Source organism: Paramormyrops kingsleyae, chromosome 23, assembly GCF_048594095.1.
Source record: "Paramormyrops kingsleyae isolate MSU_618 chromosome 23, PKINGS_0.4, whole genome shotgun sequence".
Classification (NCBI taxonomy): Eukaryota; Metazoa; Chordata; class Actinopteri; order Osteoglossiformes; family Mormyridae; genus Paramormyrops; species Paramormyrops kingsleyae.
In genome coordinates this window covers 17,372,053-17,396,752 of record NC_132819.1, presented here as the reverse complement: position 1 = coordinate 17,396,752, position 24,700 = coordinate 17,372,053, and the positions used below count along the sequence as shown (strand labels likewise).

The 24,700-nt window shown below is 46.6% G+C and overlaps 4 protein-coding genes across 4 annotated transcripts; all 4 read right to left on the bottom strand.

The window, feature by feature from the left end:
• Positions 1–3,460: 3,460 nt before the first annotated feature.
• LOC140581897 (zona pellucida sperm-binding protein 4-like) lies at positions 3,461–5,281 on the bottom strand. The gene is made up of 8 exons (XM_072705698.1): positions 5,029–5,281; positions 4,763–4,950; positions 4,598–4,695; positions 4,361–4,524; positions 4,092–4,284; positions 3,873–4,020; positions 3,720–3,795; positions 3,461–3,651 (listed from the first exon to the last, which is right to left on the bottom strand). The coding sequence occupies exons 1-8, from the start codon at positions 5,240–5,242 to the stop codon at positions 3,539–3,541; spliced, it is 1,194 nt and encodes a 397-aa protein (XP_072561799.1). The 5' UTR covers positions 5,243–5,281; the 3' UTR covers positions 3,461–3,538.
• A 3,829-nt stretch (positions 5,282–9,110) lies between these two features.
• Positions 9,111–10,916, bottom strand: LOC140581951 (zona pellucida sperm-binding protein 4-like). The gene is made up of 8 exons (XM_072705893.1): positions 10,677–10,916; positions 10,411–10,598; positions 10,246–10,343; positions 10,009–10,172; positions 9,740–9,932; positions 9,521–9,668; positions 9,368–9,443; positions 9,111–9,299 (listed from the first exon to the last, which is right to left on the bottom strand). Exons 1-8 carry the CDS (start codon positions 10,888–10,890, stop codon positions 9,187–9,189), a joined length of 1,194 nt encoding a protein of 397 aa, XP_072561994.1. The 5' UTR covers positions 10,891–10,916; the 3' UTR covers positions 9,111–9,186.
• Positions 10,917–16,258: 5,342 nt separating this feature from the next.
• LOC140581896 (zona pellucida sperm-binding protein 4-like) lies at positions 16,259–18,096 on the bottom strand. The gene is made up of 8 exons (XM_072705697.1): positions 17,823–18,096; positions 17,555–17,742; positions 17,390–17,487; positions 17,159–17,322; positions 16,890–17,082; positions 16,671–16,818; positions 16,518–16,593; positions 16,259–16,449 (listed from the first exon to the last, which is right to left on the bottom strand). Exons 1-8 carry the CDS (start codon positions 18,034–18,036, stop codon positions 16,337–16,339), a joined length of 1,194 nt encoding a protein of 397 aa, XP_072561798.1. The 5' UTR covers positions 18,037–18,096; the 3' UTR covers positions 16,259–16,336.
• A 3,931-nt stretch (positions 18,097–22,027) lies between these two features.
• Positions 22,028–23,843, bottom strand: LOC140581909 (zona pellucida sperm-binding protein 4-like). The gene is made up of 8 exons (XM_072705754.1): positions 23,587–23,843; positions 23,328–23,515; positions 23,155–23,252; positions 22,918–23,081; positions 22,649–22,841; positions 22,430–22,577; positions 22,277–22,352; positions 22,028–22,208 (listed from the first exon to the last, which is right to left on the bottom strand). Exons 1-8 carry the CDS (start codon positions 23,798–23,800, stop codon positions 22,096–22,098), a joined length of 1,194 nt encoding a protein of 397 aa, XP_072561855.1. The 5' UTR covers positions 23,801–23,843; the 3' UTR covers positions 22,028–22,095.
• Between the last annotated feature and the right edge of the window lie 857 nt (positions 23,844–24,700).

Here is a 24,700-nt window from a genome sequence, read left to right as displayed (position 1 = left end):
ACCAATGGCGTTACTGCCGGCCGCGTTACCCGCCCCGTCCCTTCACACACGCACATGTGTTTAAATGAACGCAGGGGAAGTCGTGGTTGTCAACACAATCAGCTATTATGGGCCGGGCTAGAAATGCGGCTACATATACCACAACGTGTTTACCCTACCATTCTATTAGGTGGGCGCCCTAAGTTAATTTTATTTAATTTCATTTTCTATATAGCTCCAGATCGCAACAGAAGTCATTTAAGGCTACCTTTCCGATAGAACAGGTTTATATCTTGTCCTTTTATTAAACAAACTAAATAGCCTTATGTTATTTATCTTATTTACAGTTCATCACTGTAGTATGCTGAAACAACCGGACACGTTTTAAAACAAAATTTACCGCCTGCCGTTCACGGGTTTTTCGTCACCAATCGTCTTATTTGCGTTGCTCAGTAATTTTTAGCGTAAGATGCGGAAAAGTACGGAGCCCCTAAGGTGACAAGGGAACAGAAAAAAAAACGGCAGAAGAAAAAAAAAAAACGTCATGTTTTGCGTTATAACCCAAAACTTTTGCGATATAACCCAAAACCTTTGCGTTATAACCCAAAACTTTTGTGATATAACCCAAAACCTTTGCGTTATAACCCAAAACTTTTGCGATATAACCCAAAACCTTTGCGTTATAACCCAAAACTTTTGTGATATAACCCAAAACCTTTGCGTTATAACCCAAAACTTTTGCGATATAACCCGAAACCTTTGCATTATAACCCAAAAGCTTTGCGTTATAACCCAAAACCTTTGCGTTATAACTCAAAACTTTTGCGACATAAGGCAAAACTGTTGTGACTTTGAAGTGGAAATATGAGTAATCAGTGTTGGAGCACGGCGTCTCCGCCGGGTCCGTGGATGAGAAGAGATTCACAGCTGACACGGGGAGAAGTTGCAAATCACCGGTTTATTGTCTGACAGATTGCAATCCGGGAGCGGCCGTCTGACATACATTCAGCATGTACAGGAGGAGGCTCTGCCATATGTATCAGCTGTATCCCTTTTAAAGCCCTTTGGGCATCCCCCCCTTTCTCAGTACCTTCCGTCTACGTGACAACCGTGCACATGTGTGACTCCAGCCGGCTCGTAGTCGTCCTTCTGGAAGGCTAAAAGATAAGTAGGGGCCGCTGATATTCTCTGTCGCCCCCCCTATCTGTTCCGATTAGGTAGCCTTGCCTTGCCGGCGCGCCAGTCAGTTCTCGTTTTGATTAGTTACAGCCTTATAGAATCATTCCCTTTATTTTATTAATTATTCCCTCATCAGTCAGTGTAAGGAGCATAATTGATAGGAAAACATGGAGCGTTTAATCGAATTTTACTTTGATCTTGGTCTACAATATATGGACATTCAGTTTGTTCTCGGATCTATAAGGCATGATGTTCACATAAGTCTGAGGCAGATTAATAGGATTTTATGTGAAAGGGTATTATTCCAACGGAAAAACTACTCCGACTTGGGTGATATAATTAACTTTATTTGTGAGCAGCTTTTGCACTCTGGGCAGCTTCATGGTTATCGATGGATGTATGCAAAATGCAGAATAAATGGACTTCATGTGAGAAAAAAGCATTTGATTTATATTAATTTATTATAAACATGAAACAACAACAAAAAACGAACAATTCTTTAGGCTTAAATCAACCTCAACAGATTAGCATTAATTAGCAATGTTACTGAAACGTAGCCTACATTACCAAAGCTTGCTTTACAAATGACTAATTATGAATTAAACAATCAAATCTTACCACACTGAACCCAAGTTTTTTTAACCGTTAAATTAGATTAATAAGCGAAGCGGGGATCAACCACATCATATATGCAAACTGCGGATTTGGAAGTTGCACTCGAATGACCAAAAGTACGCTAGTCACCTGATCTTATTGTTGCATTACTACGGAAAAGTTTTGGGTTATATCGCAAAAGTTTTGAGTTATAACGCAAAAGTTTTGGGTTATATCGCAAAAGTTTTGGGTTATAACGCAAAGGTTTTGGGTTATATCGCAAAAGTTTTGGGTTATAACGCAAAGGTTTTGGGTTATATCGCAAAAGTTTTGGGTTATAACGCAAAGGTTTTGGGTTATATCGCAAAAGTTTTGGGTTATATCGCAAAGGTTTTGGGTTATATCGCAAAAGTTTTGGGTTATATCGCAAAAGTTTTGGGTTATAACGCAAAACATGACTTTTTTTTTTTTCCTTCTGCCGTTTTTTTTTCTGCTCCCTTGTCACCTTAGGGGCTCCGTAGAAAAGGCTTTTTCTTCGCAATAAATGTTTACTTTATTTGTCCGTAATAAATGCAGACAGACTCGCTGGCGTGCTCTCTCCCCCTGTCATATACTGTACAGTATGTGTATCATTAAATAACATTAGACAATTATTTAATATTCTTAGTAGCAGCAGCGGTAGTCTGTGCTTTTACATTAAAAAACTGGAGTACTGAATACATTATCTAAAGCACCATGCTGGTTGCACTTTATAAAACAAGATTTTGTGTATTTCATTACATTGATTCAGCTGCTACAAATTAATTTTTTTTGTATACTCAATGTAGCATACATTTGTTTATGTGACTTGCTGGAAACAACTTTTGTACAAAGACAGACTGGGTTATTAAAAATTGCTGGAAATCAAATTGTTTTTTGCCCCCCAACCGATTAATCGAAAAAGTAATCGAAAGATTAATCAAATATCAAAATAATCATTAGTTGCAGCCCTAGTGATCTATTTTCCCACATTTTCTCCAGCATAGTTCCACATGTGGTTCTTTAAAATAAGAATTCCCTGACATTATCTGAGGACCCTGTCATTACCAGATGAAGCCATGCATTAGATAAACATTGCTTATATCTTTTATTGAAGGCATGTACCTTAAATTCTTCATTTTTAAAATCTGCATTTCCTATGATTTACTGCCACATTTAAGCTCTGTACTTATGTAGCCAGGTACTAAGTATTGAATATTGAGTACTTGGATCCGACTCCACCGATTCCACCCTGTCTACTTTACACGCAGCCTGTCTCTTTCCACTTTTGGGTTGACTCCTGTCTTGAATAGTGGGATAAAACTAGGAGTGTTATGCACTTGTTTCTATAAAGGTCTTCAACCTATTCCTTTCCGTTTTGGTCATCTTATCCATATAGAATAATCTGCATTGTTTCTTTCGCCTACAAATAAATCTATGGGCCATAACCTTACAAGGTTCTTGATTGTCAATATCCTACCCATTGTTCAGCAGCTGGATATATTGTAATGGAGCTAACCAGATATCACTGGGAGGGCTGAGGCAATTGAAATTCCAGGGACAGGATTGAGAGCTTAATGCCTCTGAAGCAGAGGACAGGGCTGTGGCATGGCCTGGGCAAAACAGGCACTCGCAGACCACATGTTGGTATAGGGCCACAGCCAGTTGATAGTGACCACAGGACAAGCAGTACAGTCAGTCACCTTTATTAAGGCACACAGCAACTATGGGACCACATGGCACCCACTAGTGACCACTGCTCTTCTCATCACCACTTGACAGCAGGTGCTTGGAATCTGCCCATTGTGGTCACCAGCTTCACTTCCCCACTGGACACCACAGCCTTGTGGTGGAAGGAGTCCTTGCGTACAGCAGCCCTACCTGAAATGCAGAGTGGGAGGAGTCAGACATGCACAGCTATTCTGGAGAGAAGCCAGGCTGGAGCTCACCTTTCCTGAAGCACCTCTGCTCACAGCTATCAGTGGCTGAAGGGGCACACACAGCTGTGCTACAGTGGAAGAACACCTGCAGAGACCACAGCATGGTCTGCATTATTCCAGATTTACACACAGGCCAACAGCCTTCACTTGCTGCTCCAGTACCTGCCCCTGCAGATGATGCTTGGAGGCTGGGTCCACAAATGCAAACATCTGCACAATGAACCGCTTGTAGTAGGTCGGGAAGGGAAGTCCAGATGAGCCGTCCACAGGAACCAAGGTGGTCAGGTACTTGTCACCTGGGTTGGGGCACCTGCATGCACAGCCATTGTTAGGTAGGATACCACCAAGGCCAATAAGAAAGTTCCCCAGCTTGCCAGTTACCCAGCTTCCAGGAGGCTCCACTGAGGCAGGCTCAGAGGGTCAGGGGCAGGTGTTGCCCAGCAGCTGTCCAGAAGCAGCACAAGGTTGGGGTCTGTCCTACTCAGGAGGCGAACCTCCACATACACAGGCTGCCGCAGCCACTTGGTAACAGGGTAGTCGCTGTCCTGGTAGTAGGAGGTATATGCAGCAGCTCCTGCAGATACCAGCAAGGGAATGTCATCCACATACCTACTGTTACAGTAGCAGGTGACCATCCAGCTGTACCATACCTTCATCACACCCCTTAGTGTAACACTGCCCATTTGCCAGCCTCAGCTCTACCCGGAGGGGTCCTGGAACAACCAGGGGAAATGGCATATCTGCTGCGATAGGTTGGTACTCAGCCACCAGGGAGACAACCTCAGTGCCCCAGTACCTGCACTGGAAGAGCAGCCTGCCAGGCAACACCAGGCCATCAGATACAGACACAGGTCAAGTAGGGCTACAGAGCCAAAGACTCCACTCACTCATAGAGGGAGTCCCTTGTGATGGAACCCAGGGGCCCTACGCCAACTTCATACGAGGAGGACATCCTGTTCTCATACACTACATAGTCACCATCCACCTAGGATGAGAACCACAGGTAAGCCAAATCCCCACAACATCCTGCTTGTGATGATGCAACAACCCACCTTCACCACAGTGCCACAGGCAGTCACTGGGAAGGTGAATATGGCAAAGGCATCTGTAGTGGCAACAGGGCTGCAAGGGGCAGCATTTCCTCCCAGCATGGAAATACTGGTCACATCCAGCTGGGGCACAGTGGAGTCCTTGGCCACCACAACCACAAACTGACCATCACTGGTGCACTGCATGGTCACTGGGGGAGAAGCATGGCTATTCAATATCCACATGTTCAGCCAGGACGATCACACACTGGAAAGCATCACAGCCTCACCTGCATTCCCATAGTAACACTGCTGGCCATCAAAACAGCAGTTTATGGCTGCACAAGCATCCTTGCTAATGGCAGGACCTCCACAGGGAACTTTCTCATACACCTGGCATTTATCATAAGCAGCACCCTTAACGGCCGGCTGCTGGGCAAAAGACACGGTAAAAACAACCAGCAGGACGCTAGCCTGAGCCCAAAGCCACCAAACTGCCTCCATGATGAGAATAAACAAGGTAATGAGCAGTAAGCTGAATCACTTCTTTAAATACCACCTTGCCCCCATTTCCGTTTAAGTTCAGTAATCGGTTTAATAGGTAAACCGCACGAGGTTGCCCGGAACCGACTTGGATCCGACTCCACCGATTTCCACCGATGTTTTAATAGGTTCCACCCTGTCTACTTAACACGCGATGTAAATGGCTTAAGAAAACGGGTTTTAATGCAGATCACATGTTTTTTTCGCGACAGTGTCGGCGCTGTTTGTGATTATAGCGTTAAGTGTTTCCTCCGCCCTCGTCAAAGTTAGGTTATCGGTTATCGGACGGATGCAATTTTGATATAGTAACGGATATATCGAGTTTCTCTGCATATTTTTTATTCCAGTTTCATCAAGAGAATACGTGACGAATATACTACCATGGGCGTATAGTTAGGTCCGATCGCTACAGCCCCGACTCTTTTAGCCCCGATGCCAATCTTCCTTCAAATACAAAAACGTCAAGCCCCAGGTAAACTTAACCCCTGATCTTTTCAATAACTAGAAACTCCCCTGATTACTACTATTATTATTACTGCTCAAAAATCGTGAGCGAATATTGAGATCTTGATTCTTAGTGAAAATAAAATCGTGGTTCATATTTTACCAGGAATCGTGCAGGTGCTCTGCATGCAATAGTATTGGAGTAAAAAGTAGGTACAGTATTTGCCCCAGAAATATAGGCAAGCGAAAGTGATTTTCAAAAAAAAAAAACTTAAAACACCCCAGTAAAGTACAAATCCGGAGAAAAACCTACTTGGTAAAGTATTAATATTTCGTTACGTTACATATCTGCCAAATCAGCAAACTGCAGGGCGCTACCTGTAAATGACCCTGACAGCATTATCTGGAGATGACATGCTTCTTTCCACCACCAGGGGTCAATAGAGATGCAGTAAGGCCTGTTTATGAGCAGCCGTATAAGGGAATTCCGCTGGGATGCTCAGTTTGCAGTGGAACATTGGTTGTGTCTGAATTCTGGCGTGGCCTTTGTAGGCTGCATCCTTCAAATGTCCATGCAGTGAATCTTGGGTTATGTTGGGCTGCAAAGGATCCAACTAGGAAAAAGAACAATGCATTTATAGACGACGTTTGACGAAGCCTTTGAAATGAGACGGCCTTGTTGCATTGCTGTGACGCATTCACCCCCTCAAATGCAGCCTTAGATGACTCCAGTGGTTGAACTGGGACGTAGCCATCCTGTAACAGGTACAGGTAGTTCTGGCAGTCTAATAACAGTCCTATGTTAATGCACACTAATTTAATTTAACATTCATTCAACTCTGCACTTATAAATAAGCAGCCATTTTTATCAGCATTGTTTTCCTTGGTTTTCAAAAAACAAGCACCTGTCTGTTGACGGTGTCTATGGTAACTTAAGGCACCATGACTAATGAGTAGCCAGACTAGATGTTTTATCCCTATAGGGCATATATTTTGAAGAGCACCTGAGAACATTATTAAATGTAAATTAGAATAATTTTCTTCTGCAAAATTAATCGTGACGACTTCATTTTATTAGTACCTTTTATTTGTTAGCTCGGATTTAAGTGGAATAAACCGCTTTGAGGTTCATATAACCATACAGCTTGTTATGGTTTATCATTTACTTAATCATTAGGCTACATGGTCAAAGTACTCCTTGGTGGAAACGTCACATATGGATTGTATTTCTGTTTCTGTATAAGGGTGACACAATGTACTTGATTGGCAAGTTGGGTATTCATATAGGCTACTGTGATCTTGTTTCACATTATCTAGGGATAAGCAAATTAGCAGAAAACTAGCATAAAGACACATGGTTTTGTATTTGTATTTTTTTCTGTTTATTTCAGTGTTCTGATTAATTCAGCTACACGAGTTTTATCGTGATATTACCAAATGATTATTATGATGCAGGTATAAGATCAACTGCATCATGTGGTTCTCTGACCATACAGGGATGGACAAAAAAATGCATGAAAGTAGGTGGGTGTCATTCCATTACCCTGAACTTGATTCAAGCATCAATAGGGAGCCAGTGAATAAATATAAGGTAAGACTGAATATCAGACATGCTGCTTAGCGATACCGAAAGTTTGAGAGCTGCTCTGTAGGTTTACGACTTGACCAAGACATTGGACTCAAACAGAAGACATTACGATCGCCGGCTGACATTGGGCTTATACCCAGGGTTAAGGTTAGGGATGACATTAGTATTAGTTAGTGTTGTAGTTCTCGAGACCGGTCTCGAGACCAATTTTTTGTGGTCTCGGTCTTGTCTTGGTCTCGACTCTATTTGGTCTCCGTCTTGTCTTGGTCTCGGACGTAGCGGTCTCGATGGGATGGGGAAAAAATGAGAAAACTGCACATCCTCACATAACAGTATCATTATTTATCACGCGCCTCAATTCAAATGCAACCAGTCAGATGCATCCATTTCAAAAATGTTACATTTTATACATTTTCTTCACGGACACTGCCAGTGCTTCACAGTCCACACACATCATACACGTATCATACATCGGCAAAGAAATGTCCGAAAATGTCCGCGAAGTCTATAGCATAGTTATAATTCAAATAAATTAGGTATTTTACATTGATTAGAAAGCACGGTCTTGGAGGTGCAAGTCAATCTGGAGGCTCATTCTCTTCAATTCAAAGCAAAGGATCATTACATAGCTGTATTCATAGCTTACCCGAGGCCTCTGTCCCTGGTATAAGAGACTTAATATGAACATCTTTCTGGTACATCCCATCTCTTTCCCTTGACGAGGTCTGATAAAATGGTTATAGGAGAGGATTGCTGAGAATATTATTTTCCATCAGGTCTCGTAACTATGACAAATCTGGGAGATTTTAAATGAGACATATAGACAATATAATTGAGAAGAACATGAATTTGATTTAACGAGTAATGACACTTTACAATACCTTTTTTCTCTACTGTTGGGCAGGGTAATGTGATGTTGATTCTTGCCCTAGTCTGTTTTTGGTCTTGGTCTCGCCTTAGTGTGTCTTGGTCTTGGTACCCTCTAGTCTCGGCAATGTCTTGGTCTCGGTTTAGGCGGTCTTGACTACAACACCACTAGTAGTAGCGTTCCTTATGGGGTTTGCTGTGAAAGTTAGAGCTACAGTTGAGTGGGTTAGGATACGCATTAGGCTTCAGGATACAGCTGGCATCAGAGTTCAGGCCAAGTCTAGTGGTTGTATCAAATCTGATGCATATCCTAACCCACTCACTGTGAAGACTTAGTATGAGGAAAGGTAATGATGAAAATGTACAGCAAATGGAACAAAATAACACTGGATTTGTTTGCATTACTGATTGCCGCTTCCCTAACAAACCTTTGCCAGAACCAATGTTTTTTGCATATGAATTTTCCCTTTGGCTCTGACAGCCTGCAGTCAGCCCTGTTAGACTGATTTGAGCATTTAGTTTAAACCTCGCCTCTGCACTTGGGTCCGCAAACTGTTCATTACAAGGCATACTTTCATTGTCAGACTTTAGAGCCATTTGCCAATAGATTTAAAATCATGCAGTGGCAATTAAGCAATGTTTTGATATGCCTGTTGAGTGCATGCAATATGAATCACTAAGGTGTGCAGTTACGCCCTCTGTACAAGTTCCCTGAAAACATAGTAATGCCACAATTGTTACCACTAGACTACACTGCGAGAAAGCTGGGTAGCCTTAAGTCTTGAAGTAGAAATAGTCCATTACAGCAGGGACCTTGTCCATCCTGACAACTTTTGCTATAATTGTAACCAAGACAGGTGCTGTAACTTCAATGATTGCTATATGCAATCATTTGGCACAGCCAGTTGATAGTGACCACAGGACAAGTAGTACAGTCAGTCACCTTTATTAAGGCACAGCAGCTATGGGACCACATGGCACCCACTAGTGACCACTGCTCTTCTCATCACCACTTGACAGCTGGTGCTTGGAATCTGCCCATTGTGGTCACCAGCTTCACTTCCCCACTGGACACCACAGCCTTGTGGCGGAAGGAGTCCTTGCGTACAGCAGCCCTACCTGAAATGCAGAGTGGGAGGAGTCAGACATGCACAGCTATTCTGGAGAGAAGCCAGGCTGGAGCTCACCTTTCCTGAAGCACCTCTGCTCACAGCTATCAGTGGCTGAAGGGGCACACACAGCTGTGCTACAGTGGAAGAACACCTGCAGAGACCACAGCATGGTCTGCATTATTCCAGATTTACACACAGGCCAACAGCCTTCACTTGCTGCTCCAGTACCTGCCCCTGCAGATGATGCTTGGAGGCTGGGTCCACAAATGCAAACATCTGCACAATGAACCGCTTGTAGTAGGTCGGGAAGGGAAGCCCAGATGAGCCATCCACAGGAACCAAGGTGGTCAGGTATTTGTCACCTGGGTTGGGGCACCTGCGTGCACAGCCATTGTTAGGTAGGATACCACCAAGGCCAATAACCAAGTTACCCAGCTTCCCAGTTACCCAGCTTCCAGGAGGCTCCACTGAGGCAGGCTCAGAGGGTCAGGGGTAGGTGTTGCCCAGCAGCTGTCCAGAAGCAGCACAAGGTTGGGGTCTGTCCTACTCAGGAGGCGAACCTCCACATACACAGGCTGCCGCAGCCACTTGGTAACAGGGTAGTCACTGTCCTGGTAGTAGGAGGTATATGCAGCAGCTCCTGCAGATACCAGCAAGGGAATGTCATCCACATACCTACTGGTACAGTAGCAGGTGACCATCCAGCTGTACCATACCTTCATCACACCCCTTAGTGTAACACTGCCCATTTGCCAGCCTCAGCTCTACCCGGAGGGGTCCTGGAACAACCAGGGGAAGTGGCATATCTGCTGCGATAGGTTGGTACTCAGCCACCAGGGAGACAACCTCAGTGCCCCAGTACCTGCACTGGAAGAGCAGCCTGCCAGGCAACACCAGGCCATCAGATACAGACACAGGTCAAGTAGGGCTACAGAGCCAAAGACTCCACTCACTCATAGAGGGAGTCCCTTGTGATGGAACCCAGGGGCCCTACGCCAACTTCATACGAGGAGGACATCCTGTTCTCATACACTACATAGTCACCATCCACCTAGGATGAGAACCACAGGTAAGCCAAATCCCCACAACATCCTGCTTGTGATGATGCAACAACCCACCTTCACCACAGTGCCACAGGCAGTCACTGGGAAGGTGAATATGGCAAAGGCATCTGTAGTGGCAACAGGGCTGCAAGGGGCAGCTTTTCCTCCCAGCATGGAAATACTGGTCACATCCAGCTGGGGCACAGTGGAGTCCTTGGCCACCACAACCACAAACTGACCATCACTGGTGCACTGCATGGTCACTGGGGGAGAAGCATGGCTATTCAATATCCACATGTTCAGCCAGGACGATCACACACTGGAAAGCATCACAGCCTCACCTGCATTCCCATAGTAACACTGCTGACCATCAAAACAGCAGTTTATGGCTGCACAAGCATCCTTGCTAATGGCAGGACCTCCACAGGGAACTTTCTCATACACCTGGCATTTATCATAAGCAGCACCCTTAACGGCCGGCTGCTGGGCAAAAGACACGGTAAAAACAACCAGCAGAACGCTAGTCTGAGCCCAAAGCCACCAAACTGCCTCCATGATGAGAATGAACAAGGTAATGAGCGATAAGCTGAATCACTTCTTTAAATACCACCTTGCCCCCATTTCCGTTTAAGTTCAGTAATCGTTTAATAGGTAAACCGCACGAGGTTGCCCGGAACCGACTTGGATCCGATTTCCACCGATGGTTTAATAGATTCCACCCTGTCTACTTAACACGCGATGTAAATGGTTTAAGAAAACGGGTTTTAATGCAGATCACATGTTTTTTTCGCGACAGTGTCGGCGCTGTTTGTGATTATAGCGTTAAGTGTTTCCTCCGCCCTCGTCAAAGTTAGGTAATCGATTATCGGACGGCAATTTTGTTATAGTAACGGATATATCGAGTTTCTCTGCATATTTTTTATTCCAGTTTCATCAAGAGAATACGTGCAGGTGCTCTGCATGCAATAGTATTGGAGTAAAAAGTAGGTATTTGCCCCAGAAATATAGAGAAGCGAAAGTGATTTTCAAAAAAAAAAACTTAAAACACCCCAGTAAAGTACAAATCCGGAGAAAAACCTACTTGGTAAAGTATTAATATTTCGTTACGTTACATATCTGCCAAATCAGCAAACTGCAGGGCGCTACCTGTAAATGAACCTGACAGCATTATCTGGATATGACATGCTTCTTTCCACCACCAGGGGTCAATAGAGATGCAGTAAGGCCTGTTTATGAGCAGCCGTATAAGAGGACAGTGGGACCGGGGGAATTCCGCTGGGATGCTCAGTTTGCAGTGGAACATTGATTGTGTCTGAATTCTGTCGTGGCCTTTGTAGGCTGCATCCTTCAAATGTCCATGCAGTGAATCTTGGGTTATGTTGGGCTGCAAAGGATCCAACTAGGAAAAAGAACAATGTATTCATAGACCACATTTGACGGAGCCTTTGAAATGAGACAGCCTTGTTGCATTGCTGTGACGCATTCACCCCCTCAAATGCAGCCTTAGATGACTCCAGTGGTTGAACTGGGACGTAGCCATCCTGTAACAGGTACAGGTAGTTCTGGCAGTCTAATAACAGTCCTATGTTAATGCACACTAATTTCATTTAACATTCATTCAACTCTGCACTTATAAATAAGCAGCCATTCTTATCAGCATTATTTTTCTTGGTTTTCAAAAAACAAGCACCTGTCTGTTGACGGTTTCTATGGTAACTTAAGGCACCATGACTAATGAGTAGCCGGACTAGACAGGGGGAAACGGGGAGCCGGAGGGAACCCTGGCAGGAGAGGGGCGGAAGCCGCAGGGGCGGCAGGCGACCGCGAGGCCGGAGCCGAAGGGACCCTCGGCACGTGCGAGGGGGGAGCAGGAGGGAATGCCGAAGGTGGCAAGGAGGAAGGTGGAGGGACTGACGGAGGGGGCATGGAGGAAGATGAAGGGGACACAGGCGAAGGGGAGGAGGGAGCAGCATCCACGGCAGGCGAAGGCGCAGCTGCTGCCGGCCAAGGTGTAGGCGAGCGACGAGGCAGAGCTGGGGGTCCCGCAGGCGGCCGATGAGGCACCACAGGCGGGACCGCAGGTAGCCGACGAGGCACCAGAGGCAGAACCAGAGGCGACTGCCGAGCCAAAGCCAGGGGGACAGAAGGCGACCGCCGAGCTGGAGCCATTGGCCCCGCAGGTGACTGCCTAGCTGCTGCCAGGGGGCAGGGAGGGCGGGACACGACCCCGGCGCAGGTGTCCCCTTCCTTTCCAGGAGACTAAGAGGCGGGGACCCGGCCAGGACCTGTCACGCTAGGGTGATGGTGGAGGAATCACTGGGGATGTCACTGGGGCTGGCAGGGAGATCCCCGAGGGGTCCCAATCGAGCTCCTCCAACTCCGCTATGGAGGGAGGAGCGGTGGTCCGGCAGTCAGGGACAGGGGCCATGGGAGTTGGAGGCACAAGGGGCGGCACATCAGCCGCTGGCACAGGATCCACGGGGAACTGAGCAGGAACCCCGGGGGATGAAGCAGGAACAACCGGCGCAGGGACCACGGGAGGCACTGTGGGAACAGCCAGCAAGGGAACCTCGGGCAACGCAGTAAACTCGGGGGAGTCTCTCACCGCTGACTCCCCCATCACTCGCCAGAACAAGCCCTGTAGGGTAAAAAACTGCTTGGCCAGGATGAAACTGCAGGCAGGGGAACTGTGGGTGCTGGTGCTGTTGCAGATACTGCTGGCACTGAAATCACAGGGGGTGCTGTGGGAAATGGAATCACGGGAGGCGCTGCAAGGGATCGTACCTTGTCCACAGGCGTTTCCCCTTTAAGAAGCTTGGGGACCCGCGGAATGGTGTCCATAACACAGTGGTTCTCAAACTGGGGGCCGCGGCCCCCTGGGGGGCCACCAGATGGCGCTAGGGGGGCCGCATCGAAATTGTAGAATCTAAAAAAAAATTACCTGTATGTTAGAGATGCGCGGATCAGCTAAAATGTCACCCGAATCCGCGGCTTTAAACAAATCATCCACCCGCCACCCGCCCGCACCTATAATTTTCTCTGATATAGATATCCGCACCCGCTTCTTCGTTTTTAACAGCAGATTCAGTGACTTTAGAGCTAATCTGCGCATCTCTGATAGTAAAATAATACGCGTATCGTATGCTGCTTTAAATGAACATTTATTCATAAAACAAATTTTGTCTTTGGCCAGATTAACCAACATTTTCTCAATAAAATAAACAGTCTTTAGCCTACTCCATTCAGACTTTAATGGGAATATCACCGTTTCTGTCGCTGCAACACATAAACACACAATGACTGGATAACGGCAAATTTATTAGCCCTATCTATTCAAATAATACAGAATATTATGCTTCTGAGCAGAACAATTAAGAACTTTTTTTCCCCAAAAAAAAACTCGTAGGCACTTATACAGACGATAGGTAACAGCCTACAGGCGATAGGCACTTCGCTAAACCACTCCCACACAGCACTTTTCTTTCCTTCCTTTTGTTTTGTTTTTAATTCTCCCTTCTTTAGTCTCTCTCGGATCTGTTTCGCCTCCATTTCTGCTTTAAGAAATGGACCCCCCTCCTCCCGCCACGCACGTATTTTTTTAAGACGAGAGCGCAAATTAGCGACTGTCTGCCTGATGAAAAATGCATTTAAAACATGTTCGTATTTTAGAGAATGTAGTTGATATTTGCATCATTAATGATTGATCTCATCCACCCGCGACCCACCCGCAATTAATTAAAATGTATTTTTTTATTACCCGACCCACCCAACCCGCGGATTATCCGCAGCGCCCGCGGATATAACCGCCATCCGCGCATCTCTACTGTATGTAAATCAAGCTTGTCAACCTATGTAAAATATAATGTATTTAAAAAAAAAATAGAAGTATAAAAAAAATGTAAATATAAATTTTACGTAGCACACTACGCTGCTATGGACATCATAAATTACTGTTCAGTATTCAGTACTTTTGTTGCACTTTTCAGACAATGTTAGTTTTACTGTCAAAACTGTTTTAATACAATGTTATATTTTGTGAAATGTAAATTTAACAAACCAGAGAAATAAAGACTACAAACAGAATCTAAAATTAAGTAAAATTGTAAGTTTGAGGATGTTTTGCGTCATGATTTTTTTTTTTGAGGAGGGGGGCCACAAAAGGATTCACCCTACACAAGTGGGCCTCCTGCTGAAAAAGTTTGAGAACCACTGCCATAACAGACCTGGCCCCTTTATGGGCCAAGCGCGTTCCCACTAAGGTGCAGGCTGCCAGTCCTGGCAGTCTGGCAGCAGCTATATGGATGACGGGCGTCCGTTGGGGCGAGACGGCGGTGTGTTCGGCTTAACATTTACATTTACATCATTTGGCAGACGCCCTTAGCCAGAGCGACTTACATAAGTGCTTTAAGACTCCACAGTGAATTTTTCCCGATACTAGCTCAATAAAAACCAAGGCTATGAATACCATCGATCTAATACTCTGTTGGAAAAGTGCTTTTTTTTTTAAAAAGTAATGCAAGTATAATGCCAGAAGTGCTAATTCAGGTATTTCTGGAAAAGGTGTGTTTTAAGTCGTCTTTTGAAGACATTCAGTGACTCAGCTGTTCGGACATCTAGGGGGAGTTCATTCCACCAACTTGATGCCAGAACAGAGAAGAGCCGGGAGGTGTGTCTTCCTTGTGCCTTGAGGGGTGGTGGGACCAGTCGAGCAGTGCTGGAGGATCGGAGAGATCGTGGTGCAGTGCGGGGTGTGATGAGGTCTTTTAGGTAGGATGGAGCCAGATCATTTTTGGCTTTGTATGCGAGCATCAGTGTTTTGAATCTGATGCGGGCAGCCACAGGAAGCCAGTGTAGGGAGCGCAGCAAAGGAGTGGTGTGGGAGAACTTGGGAAGGTTGAAAACAAACACCGCCGGATTAAGAATCGGGAGGGGATTTTTCTGATTCCGTGGAGGCAAGGTAGCGGAGACCGGGACAGCTCCCTGGAAGACCTCTGGCGCATCCTCCTGTCGTCAGTACTTCCGAGTTTACCCACTGAGTTATGGATGGTGATTTTGTTTCCTTCCAGTTTAGTTATTTTCTTGGCAATCCGTAAAAGTATCCTTAAGATGTCTTTGGTCTATATTATATGCTTCTCCAGCTATTGCATCCAGGATGAATATCAGTGGATCTAAAGGGATACTAATTTTTAGATTTTTTAAAATTTCTCTTATCCAAAATCCTTGGATTATTGGGTAATCCCAAAAGATGTGTGTGATCTCCTATTTTCCCACATTTTCTCCAGCATAGTTCCACATGTGGTTCTATAACAAGAATTCCCTTACATTATCTGAGGACCCTGTCATTACCAGATGAAGGCATGCATTAGATAAACATTGCTTATATTTTATTGAAGGCATGTACCTTAAATTCTTCATTTTTAAGGTCTGCATTTCCTATGATTTACTGCCACATTTAAGCTCTGTACTTATGTAGCCAGGTACTAAGTATTGAATATTGAGTACTTGGATCCGACTCCACCCTGTCTACTTTACACGCAGCCTGTCTCTTTCCACTTTTGGGTTGACTCCTGTCTTGAATAGTGGGATGCAAATGCACTTGTTTCTTTCTGTTTTGGTCATCTTATCCATATAGAATAATCTGCATTGTTTTTTTCACCTACAAATAAATCTATGGGCCATAACCTTACAAGGTTCTTGATTGTCAATATCCTACCCATTGTTCAGCAGCTGGATATATTGTAATGGAGCTAACCAGATATCACTGGGAGGGCTGAGGCAATTGAAATTCCAGGGACAGGATTGAGAGCTTAATGCCCCTGAAGCAGAGGACAGGGCTGCGGCATGGCCTGGGCAAGACAGGCACTCGCAGACCACATGTTGGTATAGGGCCACAGCCAGTTGATAGTGACCACAGGACAAGCAGTACAGTCAGTCACCTTTATTAAGGCACACAGCAGCTATGGGACCACATGGCACCCACTAGTGACCACTGCTCTTCTCATCACCACTTGACAGCTGGTGCTTGGAATCTGCCCATTGTGGTCACCAGCTTCACTTCCCCACTGGACACCACAGCCTTGTGGCGGAAGGAGTCCTTGCGTACAGCAGCCCTACCTGAAATGCAGAGTGGGAGGAGTCAGACATGCACAGCTATTCTGGAGAGAAGCCAGGCTGGAGCTCACCTTTCCTGAAGCACCTCTGCTCACAGCTATCAGTGGCTGAAGGGGCACACACAGCTGTGCTACAGTGGAAGAACACCTGCAGAGACCACAGCATGGTCTGCATTATTCCAGATTTACACACAGGCCAACAGCCTTCACTTGCTGCTCCAGTACCTGCCCCTGCAGATGATGCTTGGAGGCTGGGTCCACAAATGCAAACATCTGCACAATGAACCGCTTGTAGTAGGTCGGGAAGGGAAGCCCAGATGAGCCGTCCACAGGAACCAAGGTGGTCAGGTACTTGTCACCTGGGTTGGGGCACCTGCATGCACAGCCATTGTTAGGTAGGATACCACCAAGGCCAATACCCAAGTTCCCCAGCTTGCCAGTTACCCAGCTTCCAGGAGGCTCCACTGAGGCAGGCTCAGAGGGTCAGGGGTAGGTGTTGCCCAGCAGCTGTCCAGAAGCAGCACAAGGTTGGGGTCTGTCCTACTCAGGAGGCGAACCTCCACATACACAGGCTGCCGCAGCCACTTGGTAACAGGGTAGTCGCTGTCCTGGTAGTAGGAGGTATATGCAGCAGCTCCTGCAGATACCAGCAAGGGAATGTCATCCACATACCTACTGGTACAGTAGCAGGTGACCATCCAGCTGTACCATACCTTCATCACACCCTTTAGTGTAACACTGCCCATTTGCCAGCCTCAGCTCTACCCGGAGGGGCCCTGGAACAGCCAGGGGAAATGGCATATCTGCTGCGATAGGTTGGTACTCAGCCACCAGGGAGACAACCTCAGTGCCCCAGTACCTGCACTGGAAGAGCAGCCTGCCAGGCAACACCAGGCCATCAGATACAGGTCAAGTAGGGCTACAGAGCCAAAGACTCCACTCACTCATAGAGGGAGTCCCTTGTGATGGAACCCAGGGGCCCTACGCCAACTTCATACGAGGAGGACATCCTGTTCTCATACACTACATAGTCACCATCCACCTAGGATGAGAACCACAGGTAAGCCAAATCCCCACAACATCCTGCTTGTGTGGATGCAACAACCCACCTTCACCACAGTGCCACAGGCAGTCACTGGGAAGGTGAATATGGCAAAGGCATCTGTAGTGGCAACAGGGCTGCAAGGGGCAGCTTTTCCTCCCAGCATGGAAATACTGGTCACATCCAGCTGGGGCACAGTGGAATCCTTGGCCACCACAACCACAAACTGACCATCCCTGGTGCACTGCATGGTCACTGGGGGGAGAAGCATGGCTATTTCAATATCCACACGTTCAGCCAGGACGATCACACACTGGAAAGCATCACAGCCTCACCTGCATTCCCATAATAACACTGCTGACCATCAAAACAGCAGTTTATGGCTGCACAAGCATCCTTGCTAATGGCAGGACCTCCACAGGGAACTTTCTCATACACCTGGCATTTATCATAAGCAGCACCCTTAACGGCCAGCTGCTGGGCAAAAGACACGGTAAAAACAACCAGCAGGACGCTAGCCTGAGCCCAAAGCCACCAAACTGCCTCCATGATGAGAATGAACAAGGTAATGAGCGGTAAGCTGAATCACTTCTTTAAATACCACCTTGCCCCCATTTCCGTTTAAGTTCAGTAATCGGTTTAATAGGTAAACCGCACGAGGTTGCCCGGAACCGACTTGGATCCGACTCCACCGATTTCCACCGATGTTTTAATAGATTCCACCCTGTCTACTTAACACGCGATATAAATGGCTTAAGAAAACGGGTTTTAATGCAGATCACATGTTTTTTTCGCGACAGTGTCGGCGCTGTTTGTGATTATAGCGTTAAGTGTTTCCTCCGCCCTCGTCAAAGTTAGGTAATCGGTTATCGGACGGCAATTTTGATATAGTAACGGATATATCGAGTTTCTCTGCATATTTTTTATTCCAGTTTCATTAAGAGAATACGTGACGAATATACTACCATGGGCGTATAGTTAGGTCCGATCGCTACAGCCCCGACTATTTTAGCCCCGATGCCAATCTTCCTTCAAATACAAAAAGGTCAAGCCCCAGGTAAATTTACCCCCCTGATCTTTTCAATAACTAGAAACTCCCCTGATTACTACTATTATTATTACTGCTCAAAATTCGTGAGTGAATATTGAGATCTTGATTCTTAGTGAAAATAAAATCGTGCTTCATATTTTACCCAGAATCGTGCAGGTGCTCTGCATGCAATAGTATTGGAGTAAAAAGTAGGTAGCCTATTTGCCCCAGAAATATAGGCAAGCGAAATTTATTTTCAAAAAAAAAAAAACTTAAAATACCCCAGTAAAGTACAAATCCGGAGAAAAACCTACTTGGTAAAGTATTAATATTTCGTTACGTTACATATCTGCCAAATCAGCAAACTGCAGGGCGCTACCAGTAAATGAACCTGACAGCATTATCTGGAGATGACATGCTTCTTTCCACCACCAGGGGTCAATAGAGATGCAGTAAGGCCTGTTTATGAGCAGCCGTATAAGGGAATTCCGCTGGGACACAGGCGGAGGGGAGGAGGGAGCAGCAGCCACGGCAGGTGAAGGCGCAGCCGCCGCCGGTCAAGGTGTAGGCGAGCGACGAGGCAGAGCTGGGGGTCCCGCAGGCGGCCGACGAGGCACCACAGGCGGGACCGCAGGTAGCCGACGAGGCACCAGAGGCGGAACCAGAGGCGACCGCCGAGCTGGAGCCATTGGCCCCGCAGGTGACCACCTAGCTGGAGCCAGGGGGCAGGGAGGGCGGGACACGACCCCGGCGCAGGTGTCCCCTTCCTTTCCAGGAGACTAAGAGGCGGGGACCCGGCCGGGAATTATCACGCTAGGGTGATGGTGGAGGAATCGCTGGGGAAGTCACTGGGGCTGGCAGGGAGATGCCCGAGGGGTCCCACTCGAGCTCCTCCAACTCCACTATGGAGGGAGGAGCGGTGGTCCGGCAGTCAGGGACCTCCTCAGGGACAGGGGCCTTGGGAGTTGGAGGCACAAGGGGCGGCACATCAGCCGCTGGCACAGGATCCACGGGGAACTGAGCAGGAACCCCGGGGGATGAAGCAGGAACCATGGAGGATGAAGCAGGAACAGCCGGCGCAGGGACCACGGGGGGCACTGTGGGAACAGCCATCACGGGAACCTCAGGCAACGCAGTAAACTCGGGGGAGTCTCTCACCGCTGACTCCCCCATCACTCGCCAGAACAAGCCCTGTAAGGTAAAAAACCGCTTGGCCAGGATGAAACTGCAGGCAGGGAAACTGTGGGTGCTGATGCTGTTGCAGATACTGCTGGCACTGGAATCACAGGGGGTGCTGTGGGAACTTCCCCACTGGAATCACGGGAGGCGCTGCAAGGGATCGTACCTTGTCCGCAGGCGTTTCCCCTTTAAGAAGCTTGGGGACCCGCGGAATGGTGTCCATAACAGACCTGGCCCCTTTATGGGCCAAGCGCGTTCCCACTAAGGTGCAGGATGCCAGTCCTGGCAGTCTGGCAGCAGCTATATGGATGACGGGCGTTCGTTGGGGCGAGACGGCGGTGGTGTCTGGCTTAAACACCGCCGGATTAAGAATCGGGAGGGGATTTTTCTGATTCCGTGGAGGCAAGGTAGCGGAGACCGCGACGGCTCCCTGGAAGACCTCTGGCGCATCCTCCCATCGTCGGTACTTCCGAGTTTACCCACTGAGTTATGGATGGTGATTTTGTTTCCTTCCAGTTTACAGTTATCATTTTCTTGCCAATTCGTAAAAGTATCCTTAAGATGTATCTTTGGTCTATATTATATGCTTCTCCAGGTATTGCATCCCTGATGAATATCAGTGGATCTAAAGGGATATGAATTTTTAGATTTTTTAAAATTTCTTCTTTAATTCTCATCCAAAATCCTTGGATTATTGGGTAATCCCAAAAGATGTGTGTGAGATCTCCTATTTTCCCACATTTTCTCCAGCATAGTTCCACATGTGGTTCTTTAACATAAGAATTCCCTGACATGAATTATCTGAGGACCCTGTCATTACCAGATGAAGGCATGCATTAGATAAACATTGCTAATATTGTCTTTTATTGAAGGCATGTACCTTAAATTCTTCATTTTTAAAATCTGCATTTCCTATGATTTACTGCCGCGTTTAAGCTCTGTACTTATGTAGCCAGGTACTAAGTATTGAATATTGAGTACTTGGATCCGACTCCACCGATTCCACCCCGTCTACTTTACACGCATCCTGTCTCTTTCCACTTTTGGGTTGACTCCTGTCTTGAATAGTGGGATAAAACTAGGAGTGTTATGCACTTGTTTCTATAAAGGTCTTCAATCTATTTCTTTCTGTTTTGGTCATCTTATCCATATAGAATGATCTGCATTGTTTCTTTCGCCTACAAATAAATCTATGGGCCATAACCTTACAAACCTCAAAAGTTCTTAATCTTCAGTCTGAGCTTTTGATTTCCCGGTTTATCGATTATTGCCTTTGCTCCTTTCTGGATTTCTTTAGACTGCTGCTTCCCTAACAAACCTTTGCCAGAACCAACGTTTTTTGCATCTGGATTTTCCCTTTGGCTCTGATGTCCTGCTGTCGACCCTGCTAGTTATTTACTCAGATTTGAGCTTCTCAAACCTTGCTTCTCTCTGTACTCGGGTCCCCAAACTATTCATTACAAGGCATACTTTGTGATTGTCAGACTTAAGAGCCATTTGGCAATAGATTTAGATCAATCATGCAGTGAGGATTAGTGTTTTGTACACTGATATGTGCCATGAATCACTAAGGTGTGTAGTTTCACATCCATACATTACACCCTCTTATTGCCATCTGTACAACTTTCCTGAAAGCACTGCAATACAGTTTAGTTACCACTAGACTACAGTGCAGAAAAGCTAGGTAGCCTTAAGTTTTAAAGGAATAGCCCATTACAGCCAAGACAGGGGGTCAACCTTATCCATCCTGAAATCTGTTGATACAAGTGCAACCAAGACAGTTGCTGTAACTTGGATTCCTATATGCGTAGATGTAATTTCTCAGAATTGTCTCCATAGGACCCCAGGTGACCACCTACCCTTGACTTATGGTAGTCATGCCACTGTATGTAATCACCGAAGAGACGAGACCAGACTTCCCATACAAGACACAATGCTTCTTGTTATATTACTAGGGGTGGCACATTGGGATGAGGCATTGTGGTGTCTGATACAGCAGACAGGAACAAGCCCCAGTGTAACAGCATGGTGGAATGAGCAGCTGGCCAAATGTGCCCCAGGACAGCCCTCCTGAAGCAGATGGGGGGGGATTGTTTAGGTTCCCGATTGTCAATATCCTACCCATTGTTCAGCAGTTGGATATATTGTAATGGAGCTAACCAGATATCACTGGGAGGGCTGAGGCAATTGAAATTCCAGGGACAGGATTTAGAGCTTAATGCCCCTGAAGCAGAGGACAGGGCTGCAGCATGGCCTGGGCAAGACAGGCACTTGCAGACCACATGTTGGTATAGGGCCACAGCCCGTTGATAGTGACCACAGGACAAGCAGTACAGTCAGTTACCTTTATTAAGGCACACAGCAGCTATGGGACCACATGGCACCCACTACTCTTCTCGTCACCACTTGACAGCTGGTGCTTGGAATCTGCCCATTGTGGTCACCAGCTTCACTTCCCCACTGGACACCACAGCCTTGTGGCGGAAGGAGTCCTTGCGTACAGCAGCCCTACCTGAAATGCAGAGTGGGAGGAGTCAGACATGCACAGCTATTCTGGAGAGAAGCCAGGCTGGAGCTCACCTTTCCTGAAGCACCTCTGCTCACAGCTATCAGTGGCTGAAGGGGCACACACAGCTGTGCTACAGTGGAAGAACACCTGCAGAGACCACAGCATGGTCTGCATTATTCCAGATTTACACACAGGCCAACAGCCTTCACTTGCTGCTCCAGTACCTGCCCCTGCAGATGATGCTTGGAGGCTGGGTCCACAAATGCAAACATCTGCACAATGAACCGCTTGTAGTAGGTCGGGAAGGGAAGCCCAGATGAGCCGTCCACAGGAACCAAGGTGGTCAGGTACTTGTCACCTGGGTTGGGGCACCTGCATGCACAGCCATTGTTAGGTAGGATACCACCAAGGCCAATACCCAAGTTCCCCAGCTTGCCAGTTACCCAGCTTCCAGGAGGATCCACTGAGGCAGGCTCAGAGGGTCAGGGGTAGGTGTTGCCCAGCAGCTGTCCAGAAGCAGCACAAGGTTGGGGTCTGTCCTACTCAGGAGGCGAACCTCTACATACACAGGCTGCCGCAGCCACTTGGTAACAGGGTAGTCGCTGTCCTGGTAGTAGGAGGTATATGCAGCAGCTCCTGCAGATACCAGCAAGGGAATGTCATCCACATACCTACTGTCACAGTAGCAGGTGACCATCCAGCTGTACCATACCTTCATCACACCCCTTAGTGTAACACTGCCCATTTGCCAGCCTCAGCTCTACCCGGAGGGGTCCTGGAACAACCAGGGGAAATGGCATATCTGCTGCGATAGGTTGGTACTCAGCCACCAGGGAGACAACCTCAGTGCCCCAGTACCTGCACTGGAAGAGCAGCCTGCCAGGCAACACCAGGCCATCAGATACAGACACAGGTCAAGTAGGGCTACAGAGCCAAAGACTCCACTCACTCATAGAGAGAGTCCCTTGTGATGGAACCCAGGGGCCCCACACCAACTTCATACAAGGAGGACATCCTGTTCTCATACACTACATAGTCACCATCCACCTAGGATGAGAACCACAGGTAAGCCAAATCCCCACCTCCACACAACATCCTGCTTGTGATGATGCAACAACCCACCTTCACCACAGTGCCACAGGCAGTCACTGGGAAGGTGAATATGGCAAAGGCATCTGTAGTGGCAACAGGGCTGCAAGGGGCAGCTTTTCCTCCCAGCATGGAAATACTGGTCACATCCAGCTGGGGCACAGTGGAATCCTTGGCCACCACAACCACAAACTGACCATCACTGGTGCACTGCATGGTCACTGGGGGAGAAGCATGGCTATTCAATATCCACATGCCAGGAGAATAACACTGGAAAGCATCACAGCCTCACCTGCATTCCCATAGTAACACTGCTGGCCATCAAAACAGCAGTTTATGGCTGCACAAGCATCCTTGCTAATGGCAGGACCTCCACAGGGAACTTTCTCATACACCTGGCATTTATCATAAGCAGCACCCTTAACGGCCAGCTGCTGGGCAAAAGACACGGTAAAAACAACCAGCAGGACGCTAGCCTGAGCCCAAAGCCACCAAACTGCCTCCATGATGAGAATGAACAAGGTAATGAGCGATAAGCTGAATCACTTCTTTAAATACCACCTTGCCCCCATTTCCGTTTAAGTTCAGTAATCGGGTTAATAGGTAAATCGCACGAGGTTGCTCGGAACCGACACGGTATTAAATTGTATTAAAATGTTGTCTTTCCAATTCAAACATTCTCTGAGAAATAGAAGGAAATGCAGAAAGTGTTGCGACGCTCTCCAGTCTCCCCTATATTTTCCACTCTACATAGGCTACAGTATTGTTGATACTGTAAGATATTGCTAGTTGGCCATAGCTGATTATAGAAGCATCCAAATGACTTGATGTGAACTTACGTGAATCCGATTTATTTTTCTGCAGGTTCACATAATATTTTATATTACAGAATTACTTTTGTATTTGTAAATTTGGCATTTCCATATACTGTACGGTGAATTGAGCAAGGGGAGATAAATATATATTAGTATAGCCTATTGAGAATTTATATATTCAGCAGCCTGATTATGACAATATAATTTTGATTCCGACTCCTTGTATTGTATTAAGAAGTCACATCTTAGATATTCGGTTCAAATAAATCGCTTATTTGGGATCAAAGCCGCTTCTGATCAATTACCTGCGGTTTCGTATTAGATCTTTTACAATATATCCAGCTTACTGAACTTAAGCGAGGACGGAGGAAACACTTAACGCTATAATCACAAGTAGCGCCGACGCTTTGTAGCGCGAAATACCTGTGATCTGCATTAAAACCCATTTTCTTAAGCCATTTACATCGCGTGTTAAGTAGATAGAGTGGAATCTATAAAACAGCGGTGGAAATCGGTGGAGTCGGATCCAAGTCGGTTCCGGGCAACCTCGTGCGATTTACCTATTAAACCGATTACTGAACTTAAACGGAA